Genomic DNA, 10,000 nt, shown 5'->3' with positions numbered 1-10,000 from the left:
CACATTTTGGGTTCAATAGCCTGACGAATCCATTTGCTGTCTTCCAAAACACGGATAACATGGCGCTCAACGTGTAAAGACAGTAAAACCAAACTTTATGATCAAATTCAATAATCGTACCATAAAATCATTAGCAGCATTGACGCTACCGAGTTGGATGGACAAATGAATGTGTACCAACCACGCCAGGAAGGCTTAGTGTAATCGTGGTAATTTTTATGGCATTTTTCGATAATTATCACGGTCATGGGAAAGACAGAGTGTGGAGAGGGAGAAATGGAGCGGAAAACACTGGAAACGACGAAGGACGGCGGCGGCGAGCACACGAATCGGGACCGTGGACCTTTTCACGCTTTCCAACCTTTCCCCTTCACCAAACGAGCTAGTAGCCTCGCCTGCTCGATCTGGATAAAGTGATTATATCGTTTTCGATAAGCTGCCTCCCGATACCGCACCCGGAAACCCACCCTTGGTAGCCGCTTCGTACGGCCACACAGCTCAGGATTTTATGGTAATCCCCGGTTACTGTTACGAGCGCTCCAACACCGTGGGGAGGGAGGTCAGAATCGAACAAATTTTCCATTCATTAGGCAGCAAGCAAGGCGATGGCGACTCGCCCCGTATTACGCCAGACGGTCGAAAGGGGGAATTAACATAATTCCACTGTGATTGCCATGCTGATAAGTGATAATTGTAACCTTACATTATGATCGCACGCGGAAAAGAACCGCTTAAAGCCATCCATCGATTCAACCGCGACCGAGAGCACGTCGTGATCGTAGTTTTTTTTTGCCAATCCACCTCACCATTCAGTCTTTAAGGCTTAAGAACGAAAGGCCTAGAAGACGAGTGCGAAAAAAGGCTGTTCCTAATCCAGTTTGCACACCCAAAACGTGTCAAACTCGAATTTCTCTCCTTGGCGTAATTGAAATGCATACATCGATTCCGGCCAGCGGCCAGCACCAAATCAGGCCAGCGGGCAAAAGCGTGGCATTAACATTCCGCTCATCATGCGCATTTTGATGCTGCATCCGAACGGGATTTAAGACGTCCGACGGCCGGCCGGTCGTTCCGATCGATTCCTATTTGCAATTTGCTAGAGGCCATCGCAAACTGCAGCGACGAAGATTTTTGGAGTGAAAAAAAAGTTCAAGTTTTTAGGCCCAATGAAACGCAAATAGAATTGAGTCTCTCATCAACGTCTTGGACCACTTCGCCATCGTGTTGAAGGTCTGCAATCAACACATCGAACACTTAGGTCAAACATTCTCCATTCGCTTGGTGCATCCAGAAGGAATTCAATGCAAAGAATGAAGGAAACCCTCGCTCACGTGACGCCTTTAGATCCAAATGTCACACGAAATCTAAGAACAATTGGAGTCAAGTGTGAACTCAGCTCCTAAACCCGAACGAGCAAACGATAATGGCGTTCAATGTTGATTGCGTAATCCAACAGAAAGCGATGCAGAAAGGAACGAATGGGGATGACAATTGTAAATATTCACACCCTCAGTGTCACGGAGATTGGCGAATGGGTTGGAAAACGAATGCAAAACGCGAAATCGAGAACAATTTCCCGGGGGCCCTCAAAGGCTTGCAATGCTTGGCACCGGTTGGATCGGGAAGGTTTATCAGATTTAAAAAATCCATAAAAACAATAAGATGGTTTTAATATAATCATACATTAAATTTTATTGGACATCATTCAGCGGCCGGCTCCTATTATGTGCGAATGTGTGCCAGAGTAGACGGTCCCATGGCCTACGGTCGTTCGAGGATGGCACTAGAGATGCTAGGTGCAGGTAGGAGAAGGTATTTGGCTTGGGATTCCACCTCCAAACTGCCACCACCACCTGGGAGGAAAGAGGAAAATGTCTCAAAGGCGAATTCCCCTATGGGATGGAAAGGATTTCACCGTCGCCAGACGCCCGGCCGCAGTGGGACATTCACCCAGACCATTCCCTTTGGCACAATGAAGGAACACATCCGTTTGTGTTCCAAAGCCAAAGGGCCAAAAATGGTTATGGCGGTTGTTTGGCCATTATCATCATCCCGGATTGAGGGGCTCTCTCTCTCTCTCTCTCTCTCTCTCTCTATCTCTCTCTCTCTCTCTCTTGCCAACAGATCGTTTTGGTTCGGGCTTTCTCGTTTATGATGGACTAGGTTGAGGTGACCTGAAGTTCATGTTTTGTCGTAAACCTGGTCGTTGTATCTGTTGATGGGGTGTTTGATGCGTTCCAGTTTTCTAGAAGAAAGTTCAATTACACCATTTTAGTGGCACTTTCTTTTCGATAAACAGCAATTCCTGTGGCTCAATGATCAATTACTAAAGTTTTTTCATTCCTTCAGTCCAATGACCGCTCCCCGTACACCAATGACAAAGAATTTAAAGATCTCTTTCGCAATTCGATTCACTTTTCTAAGATAGAACAGAGTTTCTTAAACGTTCGCCTGTTTTTTTCAATCCCGTTTCTACAAATCACTTGCCAAAGGGAATGCAATCGAGTCCTTAACCAACCAAGGGAGCTCCTAAAGGGTGAAAGGGAAAAAAGGGATAAGAAATAGTTTCTTCAGAGGGGCGATGCAATTTTAATGTTTTTCCGACGATTTTTTTCTTGCTTCTTGCTGGTTGGCGAATGGGACTCGATCGAATGTGTCTTCTTGCACCGACCAGGCTGAGCGTGTGGTGTGCAGGAACGTGGTGTAGCAACAACTCCAAATAGACATGCACACCACCACCAGCACCGGGGAGTGGGGTGGAGCGCAGCAAATGCATTTCTGCCAATTTCACATTCCGCCAAGCCAAGCAATTCTTTCAAGTGGTTATGTGTTGTTTGCTGAAATTTGTTATTTTCCTCCTGCTTCCACGTTCTTTCTCCCCATTCTTCTATCCGTCCCGGTTCCGGTTCAGCTTAAATTCCATCTCACGGTGGCCACCGAGGCTGAGGAGAGTTTTATTGAGCCCCTAGTCCGGGTGGGGCAGCTTGTGCAATCGAGTGCCTTCGGTGCCTTCGGTGAAAAGTTCTCGAGTAAAGACGGTGAGCGATTCGTTTTCCTTTGCACAGGGAGTAATTTAGGAAAATGCCGAGCAGAGCTCTTTTCCGCGAAAGGTTTTTCTTCACTTGTTTTTTCGGGGTCCACTATTGCCGCTGGTTTTATTGGCGGTTGTGCCTTGTTGTGGTCCGTTGCTCGATGGCTTTCATTTTCTGGAAACCAATTTGAAATCATCAACAGGAGGGAGGGGGGAAATGTTCCTTACGTGGATGTTTTTTGTTGTTGTTGTTGAAGGACAGTAATTGAAGCTTGTTTCAAATTCCATTGACAAACTTCCTTCCTGCCTTTAAATTCTGTTCTGTTCGGTTGTCTTGTTTCAAACAAGAAACACAAGACGCAGGTTCCTTTTTAGTGTACAGCAAGTGAGTGGAGCACTCGCTTAGCTCTGTCTCAACATCCAAGAGAACGCACTCCTATTAATGGGATGGAAAAATGAAAACTCATCCATTAGAACTCAATGCATTCGGATTCACTAAACCAAAACGCTGCCAAAAAGTCGCCGTACAAAACGTACAAACATTAACATGAAGCTTACATCGGAACGGCGCGATAAACGATACGAGCACAAAGTAGAAGCACTTAATTCTGCCATGTAAGGACAAGGAGCTTTGCAAACGAATCGCTAGCGCTCATTACATCTCCTATCTCCCATCTCGCTAGACAGCTTGTTCCGGCTCAAGAAAAGATGGCACGATTTCATTCAATTTGCCCGATTGCAAGCAGAAAAATCTCACTTTTGTATCTCGCTTCATTGCTTTTTGGTTTGGCGTCTTGGAGTGCCAGGAACGGCCATTGTTAGTACGCTGGTACGCTTGTCGTTTGCATCTCATTAGCATCCTCTTCCCAGAACCACCCCCCGGAACCCCTTTGCCAGTGTCCCAGTGGTTTGGCCAGCAACAAGCGGTTACAAGATTGGCGGATTCGCGATGAATGCAGTTGCATGGATGGCACAGAAAGTCGTCGTAGTCAACGAAAACCATTTGGTGAGATTGAATTTCATGCTCGCAGCACCACCAGCAGCAGCAGCACTGGCTCAGTCAAGTAAATGTCCTTTAAATAGCCAGAAAACTCCACAAAAGCGCGGCTCCCACCCGGCTAAAAACCAGATGGTACCGAAGGCGCTGACTATGGCCTCGTAAAAAAGCTCGAGGCCAAATGGTTCACCGTAAAACCGGCGAGCTCGCCGATCATAACCTTCTTCGCTTGGCACACTTCCTTTTTCTTTGGGGCCAACTCCCGGTCCCAAGGAAAATCTAAGATAAAGGCAACAAAGGAACAGAAAGGAGTGTGGTGGTGCCATTGTGCATATTGCATTATTTGCTTATCAAGCGCGCAAATCGTGATCGTGAGCCGTGTCGTGTCTAGTGCGCCTCCTGTAGCGTGCGCTTCCCACGCCCACATGTTAGTAGAAAAGGTGGAAAAGCCTTCCACCTTGACCAAGGTGGAGCAGCGATAAGATAAGCTGGAAAGAGAAAGAGAGAGAGAGAGACCAGAAAGGGCAACATAAATTTAATGCTCCACCACCAAAAAAAAAAAAGAGGACGGTAGAAAGAACCGGAAGTCGGTTCGTGAACCTCGGTTGGTGCCTTGGCCCAGCCAGATGATAATTAGATTCTCTCGGTAGATTCCCTTTTTTCGTCGATTCTTTCTGTTCGAGCACCCCCGCAACAGAGTGTGCCCGTAGTCGGGGAATCGGGGAAGTAGCACGCGATCGTTATCCGTGGGGCCGTGGCTTCTTTCTAGGATGCGCGCAAGCTCGGCAGAAGCACAAGCAAGCAGGAAAGAGAGCGAGACTGAGTGAGAGTGAGCTAAAGATAAGCACACCAAAGAGCGGGAGGAGGGGGGGGTGCTTAGGCCGAAAGCTTGCTGGCCTGTTCGGTTGCAAAAGGTCCTTCGCTGAAAAGAAACGACGACGATGGTGCGCGATGGTGCGCTCGTGAGCGAGTGAGCGAGAGCGTGACCGTGGGAAAAAGCTGCCGCTGCTGCTCGTACACCCAGGTGGGGGTGGGGGGTTGATAACGACCGTTGAGAGGGTGGTTGCGACGACAACGACGACTATGAAGCACGCGCGCGTCCTTTGCATCGCACTCTCTTCGGTTGCTTCTATCGTGGAATAGTGGGAAAAAGAAACGAAACGAATTTTCCCGCCCTGCTAGTGGGCGTACTGATAGCATTCACACCCCCGGTGGCAGGGGGGAGGAAGCATGCTGCTGCTGATGATGATGATGATGATGGGCTGGCGGAGCAAGAAAAAAAAAAGGAAGGCGAATGAAGCGCGGCGTGCGAGAGAACGGGATGGCTCGTTTGGTGCTCGAGATTCGAGATCCGCGTGGAAAAAGCTGCGCAACGGTCGCTGGCTGCTGAGCGTGGGAGCGTCGTTGGTGGAGTTTTCGTGTCGTTTGTCTGGTTTTGGGGTTTGGAGGAGGGGAAAACGAAATACAAGTTGTTTCGCATCACTCGACCGAGCGCGAGTTACAAACGAGCGAGTTGTGTTGAGTTGTGAGTGATAAGCAAATAGTAAACTGAATGCCAGTCGATGAGACGAACCGAACATGAAAGTTATTCTAATTCTTATCGGGTGTGGTACAAGAGATTTCTTGAAGTAGTTTTATTAAATTCTAAAGCCAGGGATAGACGAAGCGTAAATTCTGGTATAAACTCAGAGTGTAATGCGAAAAAGATTATGCTTATGTCAAAAAGATTATAGGCCCGCGAAGCGTAAAACCGAGCGTAAAAGCAAGCGTAACAACATGAAGTGTAACATGAAGTGTAGCGATATGAAAATTTGAATGTTCTACAGTCGCTAATATACAGCAACAACATTTTAAAATGTATAAAAAGATCAAAAATCAACTTATCTCGTCGATTTATGTTTTTTTGTGGTTAAAAACACATTTAATTGAATGTAATTGCATCATGTAATTGCAGGTGCAGGAATGTAATTGCAGTTGACGTTTCGGTTTAAACTTTTATGCGATTATGCCTGCCACACGAAGCGTAAACTTTTTTGGTATTACATTCTGAGTTTACGCTTAATGTATCCCTGGCTTAATAATGTTTATAACATAAAAATTGTACTAAACAAGAGTCTTTGGACATTGATCTTTTATCATTACCGACATCCTAACAAACATTGACTTCCATCCAGTCTCCAAGAACCATCAAGAATCATCTCATTAACGGCACGAATGTCCTCTAATCCGTCCTCTTATTGTTCTTCCTCTGTGTGTTTTTTTTTGCAGGAAATTGCCGCCATCCTAATCAGCTTCGACAAACATTCCGAATGGCAGTCAAAGGAAGTGAAAACCAGGTACGTACCATCGTGAAATTCATATTCTCGCTTCACCATGCTGTGCTCAACAACTCCTCACTGGGAGTCATCCACCAGGTTTACAAGTTTATCATCGTCGCCATCATCTCGCGACTCGCGACTCAAGAAACATGAACAAATTAATAATAAACTCAAACGTAACCGTCTCCTCGGTTCTCGGTGTGGCTCCGGCCGAAATAAAAACCTTGGCGCCTCCACCATCACCCACCGTCGTGTCGTGTACACTGTGGGACATTCATAAATTTGTCAAAATATGGCATCCCCTCTACCCCCTCTACTCCTGCCAAAAAAAAAAGGTATTAACGGTGTACCTTGTAGGCCAAATGTGGCGGCACCTTGTGTCCGCTTGTCGAGACGGTAAACGGTTTATGATGATTTTCTCGCTGGCAATGGTGGTGGTGGTGGTGAATGTGTCATAAAGTGACTCCTTATTGAGAGCATTGTGTCCTTCCTTTTTGGTGGAACACAGTCGACGCAGACAGAACAGAAAAGCTCATGATGGCTGCTCGGCTTACGGCTTCTGCTCCTGTTTTGATGCCTCCGGTGATAAACGACTCACTCACTCACGAACTCACTACCCAGGGGACGTCTTGTTCGGGTTCGGCCTGTCAGCTGGAGGGTGGCCTGACACTCGGAAGCCAGTTCACACGTACCCAGCCTTCGTGGCTGTCGCGCTGTGTCTCGAGGGAAGATTTATTCTCACAAACACATATTAATTTAACTTTATCAGCTCATCCCGCACGTGGATCAAAATTGCTGCCCTCGCTGGAGGTTTCCCCGGGAAGCGAGGTCTCACGCACATCCTCCTCACGCAGGAATGGACGGGCCCGAATGGTGGTCCCGGAACCCGGTGGACCTGTTTATGATTATTGTCCGATGTAATTTTAAACATTTTATTTCCCAACCGACCGACCACCTTTTCGATGACTCCCGTGTTCGTGCTCACGCCCACTGGGCTCCTGTTGCTCAAAGGGGTGCCAGTGATCCTTTCCTCTCTCTTTTTTTTTTGCTTCTTATTTGGTCAGTGCGAGTTTTGGGCCGGGGGTGGGTGTCAAGGGTGTGTAAACAAGGGATCATCCAAAGGGATGGTTTATTGGGTGTTTGCATTAGTTGCCAAATTTATCGGCTGTCCATTTTATGGCTGACGTCGGCGACACGGCTGGACCAACTGGCCTACATTTCAACGGCCCTGGCTGGCATCCGGTTGGCCAGCACACCTCACTTCTGGTCTCGCGCAGAGAGGGATTTCACGGGGAATGCTTTAATTCTTTACTGTGCGTGAGCTTTATGAGGGTACTGGATGTGTTTTGTTGAAGTTGTTGGGGTTCTGGTTGGACCGAACCAGATGGTGGATGTACAGTCAGGATCGCGATATGAGCGATAATTCGTCGTGATTTATGCGATGTTTGAAGTCAATCCAGCTCATCCAAAAACATGGTTGTTATCAGAAATGCATTTCGATTCAGTGTTGTCCTTCCGGTTTTATGTTAGGGGATCTAGAATTAATTAAACGAATATGTCCTCTAAACTTATTCTGGGCTAGTTGTGTAGATTTAAACAGGTTTGTGAAGAAGGCCTTGTCAATTATTCGTTAACTACAGAAGTTATTTTTAAAAGATACAAATATTTAATTTTTAATCGTCCTTTGACTTCTACATATAATCGCATAACAATCTTGTAACATCCTTATATTCGACAAAGAAATGCTCCGCAAGGGTTGGCGGGTTGTTCTGGTTAATGCTATGTTATTTTCATGCCTTTGAGCCAATAGATGCCTTTTTTTAATTTTACAAGCATAGTGTAATAATAATGTACGAACCAGGGCAAAGATATCAGGAACAGTGCGAGACTCCCAACCACTAAACCGCTCGCTTAGTTTTTGTCACCTACGTTATTTAGTAGCCGTAGTTCTTTGGTACAAACATCTCGATTTTGGGAGGGAAACGGTTGTTTCTTGGAGCAAGTGCCTTGGCACTGTCTTCTCTTTGTTTGTAATGTTGAAAAAGGAAAGCCGCAACAGTAAGATAGTCAGTAGAGGCCTATTCTCATAAATGCATTGCTGTTTATTACTATTTATCCAAAGTGCATTAAGCACAAGTTACTACACTACATATTCACTTTTTTCATAAAATCCCTCCATTACAAAACAGAATGCCTATGGTGTTATTGACAGATTAGGTACATTGGTTTAGAGATGCTCCAATTGGGATTTTCTCACAATTTGAGGAATTTTACTTTTTCTCTTTTTCCTGAATTTTTCCCTTGTGATTTCTTACGTTGATAGTTTTCTTTTATACTTTTAATTCCTCTACTAATGGTCACTAAAATTGACTTTTAATCTTCATAAACCTGCTGCAATCTAGGCTTTATGAACTCTCAACGAATTACTTTCAAATTACTATTTCGATTATTTGAAATCTAATTCTTGGTGTTCTTATCGATAGAGCATTTTCACTATATGATTGTAACAATTGTACCAACAATTTTCTATTTCTATCACTTTGTGATTATTAATGTATAAATTTATGTATACTCCTGACACATCCACTTGGTCCTTTATTTCAGTTGTTTAGGGCACTTCTAAAATAGTGCCTAGACTTTACAAGGCAGAAGATCGCCAAAATTAACTGCTAGATATAATATCGTCCTCAAATCGATACAATATGGTGGACGCTGGCGGAACAGAAAACGGTAATAAAAGAAAACTTCCAGTGAAATATTATCATGCAAAGCTCGTGCCACGAACTGCATGTCACATTATCGAACGTGACAGTCGAAAGCACAGAGAGTTCAACCTTGTTCAACCGGTTCATTACTTTCCTAACCAGCACTCAAACCTACCAACGATTGTAACAGGACGAAGTGCCACCGGCTAATAGCCCGCCCGTCACACTCCATTTAACAGCAACAATCCAGTCACTCATCACCAAATTAAGGCCTGTCAAGGGTAAACCGCAGCGCAGAACCTCGCACCTGGCGAGTGGTGGCGCTACAGGTTTTTTCCAACCAGCAAGCATCCATCCCAGACCAACCAACGTTCCAGTTTGCAATGATTGACCGGAAAAATTACTCAAAATTAGCCGTAAACCGCCACTCGCGAACGCTTTCGGTCGTCCGGAGGAGAAGGACCAACACCAATATCGGTGTCCGTGACGCACGCAGTGACGTGCACCACGAGTCAAGCGAGGAACGAGGAATGCACTTTTCCGCGAATTAATTAGAAGAGAGCGAGTGACGGTGGGTGGTGCGCGTAGAGAAACTTTCGCCCCCCTCCGGGGGAACGCATTCCATACGCGGCGTCGTCCGGCGCACTAACAAGGCGGACTCCGGAGTTGGCTGCTCCAGTTTGGCCGGAAATCCCTCCCATCGCCGTCACCGTCGCCGTCACCGTCGAGCGGAAAGTGGAAAATGGCTAATTTATATCCGTTCTCGCGCTTAGAAATCCGTTCCACGTCCGGGAAAACTTCAACCACCCCGCGGTGGCGGTGTGTGCACGCACCGTGGCCACCGTGAAAAGGCTAGCCAACTAAGCCTAGTAGCTCGCGCTCGCTCGGAATAGCGTATAGAGGCTGGTTTGTCCAGGCCGGGAACCAGGCCAGCCAGGGAGCCACGGTA

At 46.2% G+C, this 10,000-nt stretch overlaps 1 protein-coding gene across 5 annotated transcripts in view; it reads left to right on the top strand.

The window, feature by feature from the left end:
- Window positions 1–10,000, top strand: part of LOC126579119 (uncharacterized) — a 196,420-nt gene that overhangs the window by 167,654 nt on the left and 18,766 nt on the right. For all 5 annotated transcript variants that reach the window (XM_050242427.1, XM_050242431.1, XM_050242430.1 and 2 more), the window contains exon 6: window positions 6,297–6,364. In XM_050242427.1, the coding sequence (XP_050098384.1) occupies window positions 6,297–6,364 (68 nt within the window). The remainder of the gene's footprint in view (window positions 1–6,296; window positions 6,365–10,000) is intronic.

Source organism: Anopheles aquasalis, chromosome 3, assembly GCF_943734665.1.
Source record: "Anopheles aquasalis chromosome 3, idAnoAquaMG_Q_19, whole genome shotgun sequence".
In the NCBI taxonomy this organism is placed as follows: Eukaryota; Metazoa; Arthropoda; class Insecta; order Diptera; family Culicidae; genus Anopheles; species Anopheles aquasalis.
The sequence above is the reverse complement of the archived record's forward strand: the minus strand, read 5'-3'. Positions and strand labels throughout refer to the sequence as shown.